Source organism: Hyperolius riggenbachi, chromosome 7 (assembly GCF_040937935.1).
Source record: "Hyperolius riggenbachi isolate aHypRig1 chromosome 7, aHypRig1.pri, whole genome shotgun sequence".
Classification (NCBI taxonomy): domain Eukaryota; kingdom Metazoa; phylum Chordata; class Amphibia; order Anura; family Hyperoliidae; genus Hyperolius; species Hyperolius riggenbachi.
The window spans coordinates 282782464-282806781 of NC_090652.1; the positions used below are offsets into that span (position 1 = coordinate 282782464).

The following is a 24318-nucleotide window of genomic DNA, read 5'->3' on the forward strand; positions in this document are numbered from 1 at the left end:
GCAATTTTTTTCCACAGGCCTCTGCATTTTTTGATGTTGCTGTGGTCCGCATCCCCCTTGTCCCACAGGGCTGGTACCTGCTGCACCTGTAGGATGAGGTCTTCTGATGTGTAGGGCCTCACCCCCTCGCTATCAGACAGATCCTGCTCCATATTGCTGCCAAAGAGCTCCAGCATGAAGTCACTGCTGCTCCACTCTGTGAACGCTGGTGCCATGTGGTCCCCATCCAAAATGGCCACCATACCATAGAGTCTGCATAGGAAGTGTGGTACAACATCCGGTTTTTATAGCCAGTGTGTTGTGCGCTCTCCGGTTCTCATTGGTTTCCATTGGCCGGATGCAACATTCCGGCTCCGGTCCGGATACGTCAGCCGGACCAGCCGGACCAAAAAATAGCGCATGTTGGAACGGACGCCGGAGTCCGGATCCGGTCCGACTCCGGTCCGGACGAAACGGACGCATGTGAACGGTCGCATAGACTTTCATTGCTATGCCGTGCGTCCGTTTCGTCCGGTCCGCATGCGGTCCGGCTCCGGCACGGCTCCGGCACGGCGATTCCGGATAGCAGCCGCTAATGTGAACCGGGCCTTACAGGGTGGAATTTAAAAAAAATGGCTGTGGCCATCTTGTGGCCAAATAGTAAAACTACATGTACATACCTTTTTTTTCACACAAAACAGAATAAATTACATTTAAAATGAACTGTTTACCTCCCACACCCAAAAAATACCAAAATAAAAGTTTTAACTAAAAAAACAAAAACAAAAAAACATAAATAGTTACCTAAGGGTCTGAACTTTTTTTAATATGCATGTCAAGAGGGTATATATAACTAATATTTTTTTTACTATAAGCTTGTAAATAGTGATGGATGAAAAACTGAAAAAAATGCACATTTATTTCCAAATAAAATATTGGCACCATACATTGAGATAGGGACATAATTTAAATGGTGTAATAACCGGGACAAATGGGAAAATAAATGTGTGGGTTTTAATTATGGTAGCATGTATAATTTTAAAGCTATAATGTCCGAAAACTGAGAAATAATTATTTTTTTCCATTTTTTTTCTGTTTATTCCTGTTAAAATGCATTTAGAAAAAAATAATTCTTAGCTAATTGTACCATCCAAAGAAAGCCTAATTAGTGGTGGAAAAAAATAAGATATAGATCAATTAATTGTAATAATTAGTGGTAAAGTTATTGGCAAATGAATGGGAGATGAAATAAGGTGAAAAACGACTGAAGGCTGAAGTGGTTAATGTACACACTAATCTTCCCACTTGCTGGGTGTCTGGTCACCTATCAGATGACCTTTTCTTGTGAGTAGTACCCCTCTTTCTCAACATCTAACTTCAAATATTGGTCTACCATACTACTCATTTGCCTTCTGTTGTTGTTTTTGTCTTCCAAAGCACAGTCAACAATTACCTGATAAGTTTATTCACAGTTTAGGTTTGCCTTAAGGCCCATACACACGTCGGATTTTTGCGAACGACCCGTCGTTTGAACGTTCCGTCGTTCGCACGTCAAATCCGGCGTATGTACAAACTATCGTCCGGGGGATAAGACTGGTTTTCAGCGATCCGCCGGGCGGATCGCTGAAAACCAGTCTTATCACCCGAACGATAGTCTGTACACACGCCGGATTTGATGTGCGAACGACGGAATGACGGAACGTTCAAACGATGGGTTGTTCGCAAAAATCCGACGTGTGTATGGGCCTTTCAAATGTATAGGCTGGTTAATTGGCTTGCTGCAAAGACATTACCTGAGAATGGAGTAGGAACATTAGATAGTGAGAATGTTTGAGAGACAGAGAGTAGTGTTGGGCGAACAGTGTTCGCCACTGTTCGGGTTCTGCAGAACATCACCCTGTTCGGGTGATGTTCGAGTTCGGCCGAACACCTGACGGTGCTCGGCCAAACCGTTCGGCCACATGGCCGAACTAAGAGCGCATGGCCGAACGTTCCCCGAACGTTCGGCTAGCGCTGTGATTGGCCGAACGGGTCACGTGGTTCGGACCCGAACGCGCTCTGATTGGCCGAACTGTCACGTGGTTCGGGTAAATAAATACCCGAACCACGTCATATCTCCGCCATTTGTCTGTGGGTTTAGCTTTGGGTAGGCAGGCAGGGTAGTTCGCGCTCCAGCCACGCTAGCCAGGGTCCCCCCTGTCATTGTGTCGCTGCTGGGAACAGTAGTACACCGCTCGCTCAGCCACACTATATAGCATTCTGTTTACTGCCACTCTGTGTACCTCGCTCAGCCACATTATATAGCATTCTGTTCACTGTTCTGTGTCTGCTGGGAATAGTGGTACACCGCTCGCTCAGCCACACTATATAGCATTCTGTTTACTGTTCTGTGTCTGCTGGGAATAGTGGTACACCGCTCGCTCAGCCACACTATATAGCATTCTGTTTACTGTTCTGTGTCTGCTGGGAATAGTGGTACACCGCTCGCTCAGCCACACTATATAGCATTCTGTTTACTGTTCTGTGTCTGCTGGGAATAGTGGTACACCGCTCGCTCAGCCACACTATATAGCATTCTGTTCACTGTTCTGTGTCTGCTGGGAATAGTGGTACACCGCTCGCTCAGCCACACTATATTGCATTCTGTTTACTGTTCTGTGTCTGCTGGGAATAGTGGTACACCGCTCGCTCAGCCACACTATATAGCATTCTGTTTACTGTTCTGTGCCTGCTGGGAATAGTAGTACACCGCTCGCTCAGCCACACTATATAGCATTCTGTTTACTGCCACTCTGTGTACCTCGCTCAGCCACATTATATAGCATTCTGTTCACTGTTCTGTGTCTGCTGGGAATAGTGGTACACCGCTCGCTCAGCCACACTATATAGCATTCTGTTTACTGTTCTGTGTCTGCTGGGAATAGTGGTACACCACTCGCTCAGCCACACTATATAGCATTCTAGTGGCTGGATAGTGTACTGGTTAAGGGCTCTGCCTTTGACATGGGAGACCAGGGTTCGAATCCTGGCTAGGTCAAGTACCTATTCAGTAAGGAGTTCAAGGCAAGACTCCCTAACACTGCAGGGTGGCCTCTTGAGCGCGTCCCAGTGGCTGCAGCTCTTGAGCGCTTTGAGTCCGACAGGAGAAAAGCGCTATACAAATGTTCAGATTATTATTATTATATTATTATTATTCTGTTTACTGCCACTCTGTGTACCTCGCTCAGCCACATTATATAGCATTCTGTTCACTGTTCTGTGTCTGCTGGGAATAGTGGTACACCGCTCGCTCAGCCACACTATATAGCATTCTGTTTACTGTTCTGTGTCTGCTGGGAATAGTGGTACACCGCTCGCTCAGCCACACTATATAGCATTCTGTTTACTGTTCTGTGTCTGCTGGGAATAGTGGTACACCGCTCGCTCAGCCACACTATATAGCATTCTGTTTACTGTTCTGTGTCTGCTGGGAATAGTAGTACACCGCTCGCTCAGCCACACTATATAGCATTCTGTTTACTGCCACTCTGTGTACCTCGCTCAGCCACATTATATAGCATTCTGTTCACTGTTCTGTGTCTGCTGGGAATAGTGGTACACCGCTCGCTCAGCCACACTATATAGCATTCTGTTTACTGTTCTGTGTCTGCTGGGAATAGTGGTACACCACTTGCTCAGCCACACTATATAGCATTCTGTTTACTGCCACTCTGTGTACCTCGCTCAGCCACATTATATAGCATTCTGTTCACTGTTCTGTGTCTGCTGGGAATAGTGGTACACCGCTCGCTCAGCCACACTATATAGCATTCTGTTTACTGTTCTGTGTCTGCTGGGAATAGTGGTACACCGCTCGCTCAGCCACACTATATAGCATTCTGTTTACTGTTCTGTGTCTGCTGGGAATAGTGGTACACCGCTCGCTCAGCCACACTATATAGCATTCTGTTTACTGTTCTGTGTCTGCTAGGAATAGTGGTACACCGCTCGCTCAGCCACACTATATAGCATTCTGTTTACTGTTCTGTGTCTGCTGGGAATAGTAGTACACCGCTCACCCGCCACTGTATAGCATTGTGCTCTGTGTCGCTGCTGGGAATAGTGGTACACCGCTCACCCGTCACTGTATAGCATTGTGCTCTGTGTCGCTGCTGGGAATAGTGGTACTGTATAGCATTTCTGTACTGCCACTGTACTGCTGCCAGTCAGCGTGTACTGTAAGGATAAGTGAAATGAGGAAGAAATCTGGTGAAAGAGGGAGGGGCAAGGGAAGAGGTGTTTCCCCTGACGGTTCACGTACAGGCCACAGGGGAGCACCCAAGAAAACCCACTCAATACCGCCCATGTTGTCCAGGACAACAACCCTCACAAATCCAAAAGAACAGGACCAGATAATTACTTGGATGACCTCTCAAGCGTCCAGCAGTGGGTTAAGCAGCACCAGCACATCACGCACGAGGTCCGAGTCCTCAGCCAGTTACAAGGAGCCAGTGGGCACAAAGCTGACACAACCGGCAGCGACACCACGCACACAACTGCCAGATAACCAGTCCGATGAATTACCTCAGGACACAATGGGGTATTCGCAGGAGCTATTCCCAGCCCAACAAACTTCCACCTTTCAAAGGTCAATGGAGGAACAGCCAGAAATGTTGTGCCTGGATTCACAACCGTTAACTGTGGGAAATGCACCGCGCACTGAAATACAAGGCGAGTCCGAGGAGGACTCGGAAACCCAAATCCCAGAGCAATTTGGGCAGGAGGGGTTGCAATTGCAGGAGGTCGGCCGACAAGATCTGGAAGACGACGTTGGAGTGTGCTGCGCAGAGGTTGTTGTGGGGAGCTCTACTCCACGGCGGCGGCCCACAATGACACATGACGAGTTTGAGGAGATGGAAGAGGAGGGTATGGACAATGTGGACAGAGACCCAGATTTTGTTTGTGAATGAGAACATCGCCGTCGTAGCAGCAGCACAGATGAGTCTGTTGAAGAACCCACTGCTGCACGAGTTCGCCTTGTGCCACAAGGTAGGCGGCACGCAATTTCAGGCACCACAAGCGTGGAAGTTCAAGTGAGAGGCAAAAGAGGAGCAAACAGAAATCGCCAGCAAGGAGGCAGGTGCTCCAAAGTCTGGGCTTTCTTTGAAGACTGCACTGAGGATGTTACCATGGCGATTTGCAAGGTGTGCAAGACCCGCCTGAGCAGGGGGAAAAGTATTAACAACCTCTCCACCACCAGCATGAGCCGTCACATGCTATCCAAACATCCCACTCTGTGGGCAAACGCGTCAGGACAGGGTACCAGCAACAAACACTGCCTCCCTTGGGTTCACCAGACTCACCACCAGACCCGCCTCAGCAGCAGCAGTAGCCCAGCCATTGCGTGGTTCACAACATTCACAAACATCAGACGACGCTGACACTGTCACTTTCCGGAGTAGTGCTCTTGAGGTCTCCCAGTGTTCATCAAACACAACAACCAACAGCCCTTCCGTGTGCAGCGCTACGGTTCAGTTGTCTGTGTCGGAGATGTTTGAGCGCAAGAGGAAATTGCCAGCAAATGACCCCCGGGCCGTGGCAGTAACAGCCAGCATAGCCAAGCTTCTGGCCTGCGAAATGCTGCCATATCGAGTGGTGGAGACAAACAGCTTCAAGGGCATGATGTCAGTGGCCATCCCACGTTACGTGGTTCCCAGCCGCTACCACTTTGCGCACTCTGCAGTGCCTGAGTTGCATGAGCACGTGGTCAGCAAAATAACCCGAAGCTTGAAGAATGCCGTTGCCTGCAAGGTTCACCTCACCACTGACACCTGGACGAGTGCGTTCGGCCAGGGTCGATACATCTCCCTTACCGCGCACTGGGTGAACCTTGTGGAGCCTGGCAGCGATTCCTCACCTGCTACGGCACGGGTGTTGCCCACGCCACAAACAGCTGCACCGCCGTCCCTCCCACTGGATAACAACAGCAGCACCTACCTCTCTGACTCCTTCTCCTCCAACGCATCTCAAAGCTGTACCTCATCCGGAAACGCTAACCCAGCAGCAGTAGGATCGTGGAAGCAGTGCAGCACAGCTGTTGGCATGCGTCAGCAAGCGTTGCTGAAGCTAATCTGCCTTGGGGATAAGCAGCACACAGGGGAGGAAATTTGGAGGGGAATAAAGGAACAGACGGATTTGTGGCTGGCACCGCTGGACCTGAAACCGGGCATGGTTGTGTGTGATAATGGGAGTAATCTCATTCGCGCTTTAAGGTTGGCTAAGCTGACACACATCCCTTGCCTGGCGCACGTGATGAACCTAGTAGTTCAGCGGTTCCTGAGGACATACCCAGGCGTGGCCGATCTTCTGTTGAAGGTGCGTCGAGTGGCCAAACATTGTAGAAATTCCAGTACTGCTTCGGGGGCACTCGCCAAGATGCAGGAGCGCTTCAATCTCCCCCACCATCGCTTGCTGTGTGATGTCCCTACGCGCTGGAATTCTACGCTGCACATGCTAGCCTGCTTTTGCGAGCAGAAGAGTGCAGTGGTCCAGTACATGACGGCGCAGTACCGAGGCGCATCCGGCCAGCTGCCAAGCTTCTGTGGATCCGATTGGGCCAACATGTTGGACCTCTGCCAAGTCCTCCAAAATTTTGAGCAATCCACGTTGCTTGTGAGCAGTGACAACTCTTCAGTCAGCATTACCATACCACTGCTGTGTTTACTGAAGAGGTCGATGTTAAAAATCAAGGAAACAGCTGTCATGATGCAACTGGGGGAATCTGAAGGAGAAAACGATCAGCGTGATGGTACCAACATCAGGCCATCCGCCTCAGGGAACGCTGGCCCCAGCAGCTATGACGAAGAAGAGGAGGAGGAACAGCTGGAGTTGGAGCAGGAATTTCATGCCACCACTGACGAGGGCCAGAGCGGTGCACGTTGGACTTCCACAATTCAACGCGAATGGTCAGCAGAAGCAGACCAGGAGGAAGGTGACGACTATGATGCATCACAACAACTATCACAACGCTCACAAGAGGATGATGAGGATTCTGGTAGGACTCTGGCACACATGGCTCAATTCATGCTAGACTGCATTGAACGTGACCCACGCATTGTGCGCATTCTGGACAACACCAATTACTGGGTTTATACCCTTCTGGATCCACGGTACAAACACAATGTTCCAAAACTGCTTGAAGAAAGAGTCAGACAGGTCAAAATGGAAGAATACCAGCAGGCCCTTGTGGAGACTTTAGAGAGGAGATTGACATCCTCCCCCTCCTCTAGCCAGTTGTACGCAGACAGACTGACTTCCGCAAACCCAGGAAGACCAGGAGGGCAGCAAACAACGCAAGCCGCAGCTAGTACCCAAAAGGGAACGGTATCGGCAGTGTCCTTGGAGTGGGAAAATTTTCTGACACCCATGCAGCAGCAGCCCACTGAACAGCAAGCGTGCAGATCCACCTCCAACACCGATCGCCTGGAGAAGATGGTCAAGGACTACATGTCAGATGACGTAGCTGTGTCGAACAATCCATCTGCACCCTTCAACTATTGGGTATCGAAGCTAGACACCTGGCACGAACTGGCAATGTACGCAATAGAGGTGCTGGCTTGCCCGGCAGCCAGCGTTATGTCGGAACGCTGTTTCAGTGCTGCCGGAGGCATCGTCACAGATCGGTGTATCCGCCTCTCTACAGAAAATGCAGACCGTCTGACTCAAATTAAAATGAATCAATCCTGGATTGGAAATGACTACGCAACACTCCAGGACCCCAACCAAGTAACATGACCAATGAACATCTGGGATGGTGTAGCGTTTCCGGTCCCTGTTTATTGAACCTCTCATCTGTATTACATTTATGACTGCATGGCGGCAAAAAGCATTGCTGCTATATCCGCACGCTTTTTGTCCTCATGCAAGGCCTGGGTTGTTGTGTCTCAAAAACCGTGGCCTTCTCCTCCTGCGCCTGCTCCTGTTCCATCACGTCTGCTGCTGCTGGGTTAGCGTTGCCGCGTGGTCCCTGTTTATTGAACCACTTATCTTTATTACATTTATGACTGCATGGCGGTACAAAGCATGCTATCCGCACGCTTCTTGCCCTCATGCAAGGCCTGGGTTGTTGTGTCTCACAAAGCGTGGCCTTCTCCTCCTGCGCCTCCTCCTGTTCCATCACGTCTGCTGCTGCTGGGTTAGCGTTGCCGCGTGGTCCCTGTTTATTGAACCACTTATCTTTATTACATTTATGACTGCATGGCGGTACAAAGCATGCTATCCGCACGCTTCTTGCCCTCATGCAAGGCCTGGGTTGTTGTGTCTCACAAAGCGTGGCCTTCTCCTCCTGCGCCTCCTCCTGTTCCATCACGTCTGCTGCTGCTGGGTTAGCGTTGCCGCGTGGTCCCTGTTTATTGAACCACTTATCTTTATTACATTTATGACTGCATGGCGGTACAAAGCATGCTATCCGCACGCTTCTTGCCCTCATGCAAGGCCTGGGTTGTTGTGTCTCACAAAGCGTGGCCTTCTCCTCCTGCGCCTCCTCCTGTTCCATCACGTCTGCTGCTGCTGGGTTAGCGTTGCCGCGTGGTCCCTGTTTATTGAACCACTTATCTTTATTACATTTATGACTGCATGGCGGTACAAAGCATGCTATCCGCACGCTTCTTGCCCTCATGCAAGGCCTGGGTTGTTGTGTCTCACAAAGCGTGGCCTTCTCCTCCTGCGCCTCCTCCTGTTCCATCACGTCTGCTGCTGCTGGGTTAGCGTTGCCGCGTGGTCCCTGTTTATTGAACCACTTATCTTTATTACATTTATGACTGCATGGCGGTAAAAAGCATGCTATCCGCACGCTTTTTGTCCTCATGCAAGGCCTGGGTTGTTGTGTCTCACAAAGCGTGGCCTTCTCCTCCTGCGCCTCCTCCTGTTCCATCACGTGTGCTGCTGCTGCTGGGTTAGCGTTGCCGGTCCCTGTTTATGGAACCTCTTATCTTTATTACATTTATGACTGCATGGCGGTACAAAGCATGCTATCCGCACGCTTCTTGCCCTCATGCAAGGCCGGGGTTGTTGTGTCTCACAAAGCGTGGCCTTCTCCTCCTGCGCCTCCTCCTGTTCCATCACGTGTGCTGCTGCTGGGTTAGCGTTACCGGTCCCTTTTCCTGGAACCTCTTATATGTATTACATTTATGACTGCATGCCGACAAAAAACATGTTACCTGTGCAAAGAAAACAGACATTTCCCGCATTTAAAAGACAGTTTTCCCTTTGAAACTTTAAAATCGATTTTCTCAAAAACTATAAGCTCTTTTTGCTAATTTTTTTTCCTCTTGTACCCACTCCCAAGGTGCACATACCCTGTACATTTGGGGTATGTAGCATGTAAGGAGGCTTTACACAGCACAAAAGTTCGGGTCCCCATTGACTTCCATTATGTTCGGAGTTCGGGTCGAACACCCGAACATCGCGGCCATGTTCGGATTGTTCGGCCCGAACCCGAACATCTAGATGTTCGCCCAACACTAACAGAGAGGTGTGAATTGTTCAATGTTCTCTTAGCAAAGCTGTGAAAAATCCCTTCCCCTCAAAAGCAAAATAAAAAAAAAACTAGTGATAAGTGAAAAAAGTCTCCTAAAAGGCTTGGAAGGCAGAAGTTTGGTCTATCAAAGCAGTGAATAATGTACACAGCTCCTGGTTAGATTGATTAGCTGGTGGAACCTTTGGATTGTAAGGCCTGGTGCACACCAAAGGAGTTTTTCTGAGCGTTTTGAGTTTTAAAATCTGCTGCTAATGTTATCCTATGTGTCTGTGCACACTGGAGCAATGAGGTTTTGTAAAAAAACCCATAGCATTACCTTGGGAAGAGCTTTTAGAGGTTTCAAAACCTCTTCCCAATGTAATGCTATGGGGTTTTTTACAAAACCTCACTGAGAAGAGACAGGCACCAACGTAACAGGTGAGTTGTAATCCTTACACCAATTGCATAGAGACCCCGGGGGGACCTGGTGGCAGGGGGCCGGCAGTGTGGGGGGTCCGTAGCTGAATTTGCTTTGGTTGGGGGTTGTAAGGGGGCCCCAGGTTACCTTTGCCCTGGGGCCCCATTAGGGCTTGAATCGGCCCTGGTCCTTATTACCTTGAAATTCTAAAAGAGTTAATTCTCATGGCCACCAATTAGATTCAAAGAGGAACTGTAGTGAAAATAAGGCAATTAATACAATTGCTTATTTTTTCTACAATATTCATTTTTAAATGATTTAGTCAGTGGTTGCCCATTGTAAAATCTTTCCACTCCCTGATTTATATTCTGAAATGTATCACAGGCAGCAACATTTTTAGTACTGGCAGGTGATCTCTGTGGAATGTTCATTACTGAGAGTTCTAAAGCGAGTAGAAAATATACCTGGTCTCACAAAATGTTTGAAAGTGGAAGGATTCCATATGTCTAAACAGCCTAGGCTAAGCATCACTGGAAGGAGTGTGGTTACATACGAATATACAGCAATATAGGAAGAGTTTCTGATGTTGATAACCATGGAAACGACCATAAAAGTAGGTTTCCTGAATAATTTACTGCATCCTTCCATATGACTCAACAGTTCCTCTTTAACAGGAAGGAGGGACAGGAAAGAACATAACTATAGAAAACCCTAAAACTGTAGTTTTTGTAAAATAAAAAAAAAGGCCATTAGACTACCAGTAAGACAAAAAAGAGACAATTGCAAGTGCTATATTTAGCTAAAAGCTCAGAAAAAACTGGTCCTTCTCTTGCCTGAGGAAGAGGGTAAATACCTGTGAAATGCGTTGCCTGTTTGGAGCATACAATTTATTTGTGATGAGTCCTCTTTTTAATTTTTTTTTTGGGGGGGGGGGGGGAGGGGGCGGGTAGATCCACCAATACCTTCCTTTATAAGCTGTTATTAGTTTTTTTTATTCCATTTTGGTGCCTCTGTTCCAGCCGTTCAATAGACCGTCAGAGTCGTACAGCGTATATGTATCATACGGATAAGCAGCCACTTAAGCGTAGCGTAAACCAAGCCTTAGGCCCCGTTCACACTGCATGCGTTCCCATCCGCATTTCAGGAACGCGTGCAGGAGGCCGACGCGCACGACATCAGACGGTGCATAGACTGCACTGTCTGATGTTCACACTGCATGCGTTCCGGACCAGTGCGGTCCGAGAACGCATGCTGCACACATTTTTTCCCAAAACGCGTGGCTGTCCCATTCACTTTCAGCGAATGGGATCAGCCACGCAACGCATACAAACGTGGATGGTGTGCGTTCGTACACGTTGCGTTCCGAACGCACGGCCGTCCGCGTTTGCCAATGTGAACAAAGCCTTAGGAGGGCTGCAGAGTAATGTTCAGAAAGTTGACTACATCACCCACAATGAAGATGCACATCTTCAGCTAGATATATATTCGGTTGATATGAAACATTTGTATTTCAAATCTTGCATTTATTTGCATTTCTCTCAAAAATAACCATTTTGTTTTTTAAAACTACAAGAATGTACCAGTAAATTAAAAAAAGTAATATTGGCTGTATATATATTTTTTATTTATTTATTGCCTTTAATCAGGCTCATTATATTGAGCACATGTAAATTTTAAGTTCACATTCACTTTTCAGCACAACCGTTCAGTCTCTACTGGTAGCCAGGATACAAAACATTTTCTAGGATCTCTCAGCAGAAAACTAAATTGAGATTTAAATGGAGTTCCACTTAAAAGTCCATCCCAAATGTATTTGGCAACCTTTTGTGAACAAACCTGGTAATAAATAAATAAATACATTAATAAATCATCCTTTTGCGTCTGCCAGATACAGGATTTAGTGGCTGTAGCCTGCAGGAAGCAGAAGGATTCAAGTTGAAATAAAGTAAAACAAAAAAAAAATTGTAGTAGTCACCTTAAAAATGTTTTAACTAAATGTTTATATATATTTACATTGAAAATATTACATAATTTTGTACAAATGAAGCCTTTTTAAAATGTTTTTTCTTCTTCCAAAGTTATCAGCTGTAAATATTTTTGAAAGACCACTATAGTAAATATTTGATATTCTGCCTTGTTTACTAAAGCTGCAATAAACTTCAACCCTAGGGGATCCATTGCAGTGTGGAAATACAAGCTTTGTTTGTCCACCTACATTGTTTGATACTCAACAACGACAACAAAAACGAAACAATTTGTAAAGCGCTTTTCTCCTGTAGGACTCGAAGCACATAAGCTTGTCTCAGATCAGTACATAGTGATGTGTACAGGGAAACAATAATGTGATCATACATGCCATAAACAGGTGGATTTTCAGCAGGGCAGTTTCTAGGCTAAATTGCACCCAGGGCGAGGGTGTAAAAACTGCCTCCCCCCCCAGGACTCGGGAATGTTATTTGCAATGTGGTATTTAGCCCCCAGTTTAGGTAGCCATGTATAGGTGCCCCCAGTATAGGTAGCCAGGCATAGGTGCCCCCGGTATAGGTAGCCAGGCATAGGTGCCCTTTAGTATAGGTTACCTGGTATTGGTACCCCTAGTATAGGTTGCCAGGAATAGTTGCCCCCAGTATAGGAAGTAAGTTATAGGTGCACCCAGTATAGGTAGAGGCATAGGTGCACCCAGTATAGGTAGCCAAACATAAGTGTCCCGGTATATGTAATGGAGGGGAGAACCGCCGCCACACAGAGACTTAGGCGGGAGGAGGGGGCCCGGTGCAAGTGACCTGGGAAGGAGGTGCTTAATTTTTGCAATATTCCTTAGGTGAAAAAAGGAATATTTCACAACAGCTGAAATTTGATTCCTGAAGTTTAAGATTCCTGAATTTGAATTACCCATCAATCAATAAACCCACACCATGCATAGTGTTAGAGCAGTAAGGCATGAGTTTCTTACCCTCAGAGGTGTTGACTGTGGCTATAGTTGCTTTGCTGCTAGGCGCTGACCCTTAGATGACAAGAACCTCAGTTTTGTCAGCATTTAGTTTAAGACAGTTGTCATTCATCCAATCCTGAAGCTTAGCTAAGCATGTTTATTTTTGGAATGGGGTCTGTCATGTCGGGTTTGAATGACATATACAGTATAGCTGGATGTCATCGGCATAGCAGTGGTATGTCAGACCATGTTTTTGGATGATTTTTCTAAAAGGCAGCATGTATATGGTGAACAAAGGGGATAGTATCAAGCTCTGACTGAGGCACACCATATTTTAGGGGCACAGGGTTGGACCAGAAAGGCCCCAAGGCTACCCTTTGTGTTCAGCCAGCCAGGAAGGAGGAGAACCATTGGAGGATGAAACCATTAATGCCACAGTACACTTGCAGCATGTTAAGCATGATTTGATGACCAACTGTATCAAAAGCCGCTAAGAGTAGGGGTGGTTGCAAATGCTGATTTCCGATTCCATGGAAATCTCGATTTCCAAAAATGCTAATTACCGATTCAGCGGATTTCCGCGGAAATCTGATTTTCCAATACAGTTTTTATTAATAAAGTAATGTCATTTTTTTTTAAAATTGAAGTTTTTCAGAATTGAAACTCTACCGAATTCTCTGATTGGGCAAATACTGCAGAAGCATTGGACTAATCACAGGCTGCAGAATTTTTTTGCGAAAATTTTAATATCACAGACATTTTAGACCAATCAGAAGACTTGGTAATAACTCAGTAGTAAATTATCAGAGTGATTGGTCTAAAATATCCGTGGTATTCTGATTTCCATGGTGAACCACTACATTATCTGATTGGTCCAATACTACAGAGTATTTCTGAGTACTGTAATTGGCCTAAAGTTTCAGAACATTTGAAATTGGACCATCAGAGAATGAAGTAGTTTACCACTGAAACTGGAATACTATGGAAGTTTTAGCCTAATCACAAGACTTAGATACCACAGAGTTTTACCCAGTTTTGCGATTGGTCTAAATTTTCAGCGGTATTCAAATTTCCACTGAAAAATTCTGCAGCCTGTAATTGGATGAATGCTTCCGATGTCTGTGATTAGGCTAGAATTGCCGAGTTGCTGTAATGCCGTATTTTCTCAGAATCTGTTTTTCACCTAAATTGTCTGACCATCCCTAGCTGAGAGATCAATCTCATGATGGAACACTTGCATCTGTCTCTGGCCATGAGCAGATCATTGCAAATCTGGACAAGGGCTGTTTCACAGCTGTGGTGCTTTTTGAAACCAGATTGCAGGGGGACAAAGACTTGATCCTGACATGAGGAAATGGAAGACTGGTCCATAACATACGTTTTTGTGAGCTTATGAACTTTTTTTTTTTTTCCAAACGTTACCTCTCTACCTTGACCTAGAGTGTTCTATTTTTCCTTAGGAGGCAAGTCTACTAATTATTCTCCTTTTACAATATTATCATTTTATATCACCTGGCAATTTATATTCCCACTTTGGTGGAAGGTTGGATCATCCCACAAGTTTCATTGTTGGAATGTGATAGTTCCAAGGTATTATCATACACCCCAAAAGAAAATGAGCTTATACTCTTCTGCTTAGTGTGTGGTTGCACCTCAGGTGATCGGGTCTTGTCGTGAATACCCTAACCATGTAATTACGATCTTACACTGTATTCCTAATCATACTGCAGTAGAACTGACATTTGCATTTCAGAGGCCCCAAAATGAAATAAAACCGTTAAAAAATTTAAAAACAGTTTAAAAAGAGGAGGTAGATAAGACCCCTACCTCCTATCAGAGAAACCGTCAAGAGTGAGATAAATGATTATCTTCAATATTCCATTTTAATAAATATACACAATCAATTACATGTAAAAGTATCTGTTTATCTCCCCACTCCAAAAAAAAAAAAAAACAATAAAATTTTTAATTAAACAAATTACAATAAAAAACAATAAACAACATAAATAGTTACCTAAGGGTCTGAACTTTTTTTAATATGCATGTCAAGAGAGTATATTACTATCATTTTTTAAATTATAAGCTGTAAATAGTGATGGACACAAATTGAAAAAAAATGCACCTTTATATCCAAATAAAATATTGATGCAATACATTGTTATAGTGACATCATTTAAATGGTGTAATAACCGGGACAAATGGGCAAAGAAAATATGTGAGTTTTAATTATGGTAACATGTATTATTTTAAAGCTATAATGGCCAAAAACTGAGAAATAATGAATTTTTCAATTTGTTCTTAATATTCCTGCTAAAATGCATTTAGAAAAAAATAATTCTTAGCAAAATGTACCACCCAAAGAAAGCCCAATTGGTGGCGAAAAAAAAAACAAGATATAGATTAATTCATTGTGATAAGTAGTAATAAAGTTATTGGCGAATGAATGGGAGGTGAACGTTGCTCGGATACATAAGGTGAAACAACACTGAAGGCTGAAGTGGTTAATAAGAGTATAATGTGACCAAGTAATTGTTATATATATATATATATATATATATATATATATATATATATATATATATATATATATATATACACACACAGCATAACATGATAATTAAACTGTACAGATTAACTAAACAAGCTTTACAATTTGAATAGGGATGGTCGGAAATGCCGATTTCCAATTACGTGGAAATTCCGATTTTTGCCACTGCCAATTACCAATTTTGAAGATTACCAATTTTCTGAGGAGTCTTTTATTGTCATTTTTTTGCATTCACTGATTGGCCAAATACTTCAGAGTTGACTCAGACATATTGGACCAATTAGAGATTCCGGAATTTTCCTGCAGTAATTGGAATACTCCCGAACGTTAAGCTAATCACAAGACTCAGGAATACTCAATAGTATCTGAGTCTTGTGATTGGTCTAAAATAACTGCAGCAACCCAATTTTTGCAGTAAAAATTCTGCGTTCTCTGATTGGTCCAATGCTTCCACGTTCTGTGATTGGGCTAAAATTACCGAGCTGTGGTGAGTCAGATTTCTTCAGAAATCCAATTTCCATTTTCCAGTCACCGATCAGAAATGCAGGAAATGTGGAAATTTCAACTTCGCTGAATCTGAATGAATATTCCTAGATTTGAAGCACTGCTCTATGGATTACAGATTACAACAACGTTCTAAAGTGGAACTCTGAATAAAACAATTTGTAATTTTAGATTCACAGCACTAAAAATCTTTTTCACAACACTTCCCTCCTCCCCCTAAAATAAACTCGAACTTCTACTTAATAAAAATTACAATAAACAATCTTTTCTTATTATTTTTCATTTTTTCTCTTCTGCAGTACAATTTTGCAACATGTTGCTTGAATCTCCTTGAAACAAAAGTCCAGATTGTCCATGTTCTTATTACTACATTTAATAATGGTGTAGTTATTTTCCACTGAGGTTTTTGAATTGATGGAAACAATTAAACCAATGTTATTTTTAGAGAAACCAAAATGAATTTATAGCATTCCACTCTGTCCACTTGGCAATAAATTTTAATTGAAAAACACATTGATATTTTCTTAGAAAAATGAAAACGGACATAAAATAAACCAGGAAAAAAAAGTTCTGTAGGTGGGCTATAAAGATTTAAACGGCATGTTCATTTTTTTTGTCTTTTTTTTTTTATAAACTTATTAGATTTTGTAATAAAATAAATTTGATTTATAGTTACATAAGGGAAATAGGAAATATTACTAATGCATCTTTCACTTTTAGCTCCATTTGCTGATTTGCCTGGAAGGTAGTTACAATCTTTACATTTTTGAGTATTCGTGATAGTGATTTATCTACCCCCTTACTGACAAATTTAAAGGATACCTGAAGTGACATGTGACATGATGAGATAGACATGTGTATGTACATTGCCAAGTACACATATAACTATGCTGTGTTCCTTTTTTTTCTTTCTCTGCCTGAAAGAGTTAAATATCAGGTATGTAAGTGGCTGACTCAGTCCTGACCAAGACAGGAAGTGACTACAGTGTGACCCTCACTAACAAGAAGTTCCCATTTTTATCTATTTCTTGCTCTCAGAAGCCATTTTTTGCTAGGAAAGTGTTTTATAGTTGGAATTTCTTATCAGTGAGGGTCACACTGCAGTCACTTCCTGTCTGAGTCAGGACCGAGTCAGCCACTTACATACCTGGTATTTAACTCTTTCAGGCAGAGAAAGAAAAAAAGGAACAAAGCCTAGTTATTTGTGTGCTAGGCACTGTACATACACATGTCTATCTCATCATGTCACATGTCACCTCGGGTATCCTTTAAACTACTGAAATTTTTGTTATCTGTTCCCTGTGTTTTGTGCCGCAAAGTCTTTTACTAGGTTTGACCTGTTATTATTGATTATTATTGAGAGTTATACTACAATTTATCTGCAAAGAAACTGTGATTTATAGCCAAATAAATAAAGGCGAATCTCTGGTCAAAAAACTCATACTTTCTTGAAAAGAGGGAAGTCTATGGATCCTGCAGAGGCTTTCTGTGTCCTTCTCCCCCAATCACAACTCGCCGGGATTTTATGGAATATATGGTTTGTGCACCTCTTCATGCACGAGTGGCTCCAGCTTACTGCGAAGGCATGGCCATAAATGGGAATGTGCAGAATAGCCACCTTCGTACGCTGAAAAGGAGCGGAGGCTTGGAACTTCGAGCCGACAAGCTCTTGCTGGATTTCTTTGGGGGGTCCGCGAGTGGAAACAGCGTTCCAAAGGATAGTGTTGGAAGCCTTTGCAGGAACTAGAGACTTCCCTCTTCTTTACTAAGTATCTACTTTTTGACCTTAGTTTCGCCTTGGGTACACTTCAACCATTAACCCTTACATTGTTTTCGATTAACTTGGATAGGCTGTACCACTTTAGAGGTCCACGGTAGTATCCGCTGCATTTTATTGCCATTCTATTGGAGGAACACTTGCATGGAAGAAGTAAGGATAGCAAGCTCTCAAGCCCTTTCTAAGTTAACATTTAACATGAAGGGCTCAATCTCACCAGCATTAAGCGTTGGTGCCTAAACCAATTAAAGTTAACACTCGGCAGGTTGTTAAAAAAAGTTGATTGGGCAATTTTATCACCCAGCTATTTTCTTTACACCCTATCCTATTCCACTTCTCCTGCTACTGTGAAGCGATGATTTCCAACAAACAAGAGCGTTGGGTTAGACTTGCTAAGGAGCAGGTCTAAGCTCCCTATTGCAAGTCTTCGGCCGCAGTAACCTCACACCGGGGAGCTTTCTTTCCAAGTAGACCCCAAGAGCTCCTGCTGGCGTACATATAGTACAGCCACCAGTGAGTTGGGCACTGGGCGAGCCGAATGACGGCTCTCCTTGCTGCCACTAAACTCCCCTACGGCGTTAAATACTATTCCCAATTACAACTACCTGCTACAACTTGGAGGGAAATGTAATTCGGGGTCTGGCGATTGCCGAATCCCAAAATTACTCTAGCATTGCTGCTATGATGGCTGAGCGTCAAAGTAACCTGCTTTGCTCCTGCTGGACTACTGCAAGTCACTACTCAACCACCTTTTGCCAGTACCGCTGGCCGCATCGGTCCCTGCCTCTGCACTGCCGCTCTTCTGCAGAGCACTTTCAGCACCTTGGCTACCAACCGAACCCTGCTGCTAGCTGCTGGGTGCACTTGTCGAATGCCACTTTTCAACAGCTCTCTGGTGCTATGGTATTCAGGAAGCCCTAGAAAATCATCTTTGACCTTTCTCCTGGGACTCCCATTGGTTTGGCTTATCAGTTAAGTCAGCTTGTTGGTGACTTAAAAGGCGTTTTATTGATAAACTCTAAGGTGTGAAAATATCAGCTTAGGAGCAGGGGCGTAACTATAAGGGAGCAGTCCATGCGATCGCAGGGGGGCCCGGAGCAGTGAGGGGTCCATAACTACTGAACTTCACTCCCTCCGGTACAGGGGTCCATCCTCCAGGCCCGGGGTTTTTGTGGCTACACTTGTTATGGGTGTGAAGATAATAATGACCAGTATTGTTTTATGACCCTTGTGAGATGGGCCGCCTAGCTGTGAAGGTCACCAGGGATAGGCAAGGGAAGGAGAAGAATATTAGGGGGCCCATCAAAGTTTTGCTTATGGGCCCCATGATCAGGACAGGAGCTACCATAGGAAAAAATGGGTAATTGCCCCAGGGCCCCAGAGCCTGTAGGGGCCCCCAAGGTTTCCCTCCTCCATCTTAACTGTTGCTCCCCAGGGACTCTGCAGAGTCTTTGGCAGAGTAGCGTCTCATCTGTGCTGGCGGGCAGGTGAGACACTACACTGACATAGACACTGCAGAGGTCCTAGGGAGCACAGTTAAGTTGGGAGGTGTTTGGGGGAGGGTCAGCAGCCAGCTCAGTAGCCCAGGAGGGAAATTTGGCTGCAACAAAGGGCCCCTAATGAATTTTTTTGGTCAGGGGGTGTCTGTTGGGGGCCCCGAGGCTAATTTTGCCCTAGGGCCCAATTGTTACTTGAACCGGCCCTGCCCATGATCTGTAGTTACACCCCTGCCTAGGAGAAAACTTATGAAAAAAGTAAATTAAATAAGGGCCATGATTGATTGCACAGAATACATTACATTGAACAAAAATTAATTATAAATTTGTACAGGTAAACTGAGAACCAATGTTATTGAATTGGCTAGTGCCCACTTGAATGTGTTTTCCCCATGCAGACTAAAACAGACAGCAGTAAAGCACTGCATGCAATCATCAATTACATTAGCTTCTGTGATAAAACGTGCATGTTTTCACACATGCAGACACACATGGGGCTTGATTCACTAAACCGTGATAACTCAAATATCACACCTTATCATAGATATCACACCTTATCAAAGATCTCACACCTTATCAAAAATATCACACCTTATCAAAGTTAACATGCCTTAGCAGAGTAGCATAGCGAGCGCTACGAACCCGCAGGGGCTCAGGGCAGGAACGAGTGCCATTGCCAATTAGCAGTCATACGTTTGTAGCGTTTGCTGTGCTACTCTGGTAAGGCGTGTTAACTTTGATAAGGTGTAATATCTTTGATAAGGTGTGATATTTGAGTTATCACAGTTTAGTGAATCAAGCCCATGGTGTGCAGAAAACGCATACAGAAAAATGCACACAGAAAACTGACAAACAAGTGTACTCCCAGCCTCAGCTTATTACACTCACTCTGTCCATCTCTGATGGAGCAGAACTGGCTCTGCAGATTCCTCAGGCATCACTACAGTACATGGCACTTGGGGAGTGGTAGAGAGGTTGGGGGCTGGGTGCTACACACAAGAGCCTGCTGCGCACTGAATAGGGACTGTCTACAAATCTTTGCAAAACAGAAAAACTTTTGCAAGATTCCTTATCAGTTTCTGAGCAGATGCTTCTACCCCCATGCCCCCTGTGGCTTCTGGGCCCTCCTGCAGCAGCATCTATTGTTAATCCCCTGCTGGGGGGGGAGGGGGGTGTAATTAGTCAATCAATTTTTGTACCCAATTCCTGCTGTAAGGTAGCAAAACAACCGCTGACCGATGTGCAAGAAGGAAGTATTTATGATCAATCTTTTTTCTTTTTTTTTGAAGTTGATTTGCTGTTGCACAGTGGACGGCTTACTTTAGGGGGTTAACTAACAAAAGCAACTTTACTAAAAAGTTGGAAGTTTTAAATGCTGTAAAAAAAAATAATTAAAAAATGCAATGTGTTTTCACCTCCATCGTTCAGCCGCCGTTAAAATACCAAACAAATGACTAACTCTCCAAATAATCGGGATGTAATTATTTCATTATTGACGGCGGGTTGTGTTTGTTTTTGTCTGCGTGTCTGTCATTTTGGCGATCCACTAAAGCACATAAACAAGCTGGACTTTTGAAAGCGAGCAATAAAGGTAACAAACGCGCACATACCAAACTGTCAATTGCACTTCGGATGGCGTGGAACCATTCCTTTATGGTGATGTCTACGTCGGACTGGAGAAGGATCTCATTTCCTGATAGCGTCGTGATCTGAGGAGAAAAAATGGATTGTAAACGAACGTTGAAAGAGTATTTATTTATTCCATGCAGACCCTGGGCATGAGGATTCCATTATTTTCAAACTGAGAGAGAGAAGGCACTTTGAGGGCCCATTCACACTAGAGCGCTTTTCAGGCGATTTCAGCATCGCTGTAAATCGCTAGTATTTTGAAAAGCGCTTGGTCAATGTTAAGTCTATGTGGCTGTTCTCATTTAAGCGTTTTGCATTTTTCAGCGATTAGCTGAAACGCAAACGTGTAACCTGCATCATTTCTGAGCGACTTTGAGCATTTAGCGCTTCAATGTTAAAGATAGGTGCACTTCAAAATCGCCCCAGAAGCACTGGGCTGTTCACAATAATCAGCGTTTTTCCTGCGCTTTTATTCATATTGCAGATTACCCATAAAACACTGCAGTTTACTCATAAAACACCTCTGTTTCCTGTGTAGTGGACATTTCCTGTATGGGAGAGGGACACGCGTGCAGTAAAATCGCTAAACGCAACGCTGGAAAATGCAGAAAAACGCTATCCCATACAGTTAAAAAACGCTCAAAATACTATTGAGGAAAACGCCAGAAAAACGCTAAGTGTTTGCGTTTAGCGATTTGTAGTGTGAACAAAGCCTAAAGGTACAGTTCAAGGTACTCTCTAAATAAAATTTAGAATACAAACCTAGAAAATAAGTTTAAAGGGAACCTAAACTGAGTAAAATTATTTAAAACTAGTAAAAAGGCCCGCCCATTAAAAAACGGGCGCTAGGTCACAGCCGCTACCCCCACAATGTGCGCACATACACGTCCCGCTTGCTCGTTCCCCACCACTGTCTGAAGTATATGCACACAGGGAGCTGATTGCTTGCTAGTTGGAAAAAGCTGTTATTTCCCACAATGCAACGAGAACCTCTGTGAACCACACAGACCCGGCCCTGTGTCCTAACTGCCCTGGCTGCGCACATGCTCAGTAAAAAAAAGCCAGGGATACACAACCATTCAGTTGCTGACGCAGGGACACTTGCATTTTATTGTATAGGATAAACACATGATGTAGCTGAAAATGAATATTACATACTTACCTCACTGTCACTTCCTCTCAAAAGCTCACCATTTTCTTCTTACAGTGATCCCTTCCAGTTCTGACAATATTTTGTCAGAACTGAAATATACCAGTTGCTGTCAGTTATATATCAGCAGCTGTCAGTTACAACTGAATGTGCAAGGTAATGTCCATGTTTCCCTATAGCTCAAGTGGGCGATATTACAGTTTAACAGTGTGCTGACCAGGAAGCTGCTATGAGGTAATGGCCATTTTCAAGATGGAGGACAGAGAATTTAATTGATCAGAGTTTACAAACAGGACACAGGAGAGGAGAAAGAGATTGAGGAGTAGACTACACAGGAGGTAACTATGATGTGTGTATGTTTATTTTGACTTTTAATTTTCAGTTCAGGTTCTCTTTAAAGAGAAAATGAACTGAAAATAAAAAATCAAAATAACCATACACAGGTCATACTTACCTCTCGTATAGTCTACTAGTCAATCTTTTTCTCCTCTCCTGCGTCCTATTTGTCCACTGTAATCAATGGAAATCTCCGTCCTCCATTTAAAAATGGCCATTAACCCATATCAGCTTCCTGGTCAGCACACTGTTAAACTGTAATATTACCCACATGAGCCATAGGGAAACATGGACATTACCTTACACATTCAGTTGTAACTGACAGCTACTGATATATAACTGACAGCAACTGGTATATTTCAGTTCTGACAAAATATTGTCAGAACTGGAAGGGATCACTGTAAGAAAAAAATGGTGAGCCTCTGAGAGGAACTGACAGTGAGGTTAGTATGTAATATTCATTTTCAGCTACATCATGTGTTTACCGTATATACTCGCATACAAGACGAATTTTTGATCCCCAAAAAGGGGGCCAAAAGTTGGGGGGTTGGCTTGTATGCGAGTCGTGGGTGGTGGTGGTCCGCACCCCCGCCTGCTCGCTCGCCCGCCCGCTCCCTCCGCGGCCGCCGCTGCTATTACCTGCTTTAGGCAGCGGCCGCTTCCTAATCCGGGTTCCCCTCTTCATCATCTGTATACCGTAAGTGTATCACAGCAGCGCGCCCGGCGCTGCTGCTGTGACGATGCAGGGGGCAGGAAAGAGTGGTTCCCCTGGTAACGGTGATACACATCGCCGTTACAGGATGCCGCACTCTTTCCTGCCCCCTGCATCGTCACAGCAGCAGTGCCGGGTGCGCTGCTGTGATACACTTACGGTATACGGATGATGAAGAGAGGAACCCGGATTAGGAGGAAGCGGCCGCTGCCTAAAGCAGGTAATAGCAGCGGTGGCCGCGGAGGGGGGAGGAGGAGGAGGGGGGCGCTATACTGGGCACTATACTGGCTATACTGGGCACTTTAATAGCTATACTGGGCACTATACTGGCTATACTGGGCATTTTACTGGCTATACTGGGCACTATACTGGCTATACTGGGCACTTTACTAGCTATACTGGGCACTATACTAGCTATACTGGGCACTATACTGGCTATACTGGGCACTTTACTGGGTATACTGGGCACTATACTAGCTATAATGGGCACTATACTGGCTATACTGGGCACTATACTGGCTATACTGGGCACTTTACTGGCTATACTGGGCACTATACTGGCTATACTGGGCACTATACTGGCTATACTGGCTACTATACTGGGCACTATACTGGCTATACTGGGCACTATACTGGCTATACTGGGCACTATACTGGCTATACTGGGCACTTTACTAGCTATACTGGGCGCTATACTGGGCACTATACTGGCTATACTGGGCACTTTACTAACTATACTGGGCACTATACTGGCTATACTGGGCACTATACTGGCTATACTGGGCACTTTACTAGCTATACTGGGCACTATACTAGCTATACTGGGCACTATACTAGCTATACTGGGCACTTTACTAGCTATACTGGGCACTATACTAGCTATACTGGGCACTTTACTAGCTATACTGAGGCACTACCTACCCATACTGGGCACTATACTAGCTATACTGGGACAGACTGGGGGGGGGGGATCACGCGCCTGCACCAATCCAGCATTTCCTACCCCCGGCTTATATGGGGGTCAATCATTTTCCCCTGGTTTTTCAGGTCAAAGTTGGGGGGTCGGCTTATATGCGGGTCGGCTTATATGCGAGTATATACGGTATTTTAAATAAGTTTACTCAGTTCAGGTTCCCTTTAAAGGGAAGGTCCTAGCTAAAAAAAAAAAAAAGAAAAGAAAAAAGTATCTACTTACCTGGGGCCTACTCCAGCCCCTGGCAGCCTATCTGTCCCTCGCCGCAGCTCTGCTCCCAGCCGATGTCCCTGGGTCCCCTCCATTGCAGAATGTGAGCACAACCGCGAGTGGCATGGCCATGCGCTCGCGCAGCTGCAGAAGACATC

At 44.7% G+C, this 24318-nt stretch overlaps 1 protein-coding gene across 2 annotated transcripts in view; it reads right to left on the bottom strand.

Annotated features, from left to right (window-relative positions):
• ARHGAP15 (Rho GTPase activating protein 15) overlaps nucleotides 1-24318 on the bottom strand; it is an 862741-nt gene that overhangs the window by 373956 nt on the left and 464467 nt on the right. For both annotated transcript variants that reach the window (XM_068245872.1, XM_068245871.1), the window contains one exon: nucleotides 20761-20859. In XM_068245872.1, the coding sequence (XP_068101973.1) occupies nucleotides 20761-20859 (99 nt within the window). The remainder of the gene's footprint in view (nucleotides 1-20760; nucleotides 20860-24318) is intronic.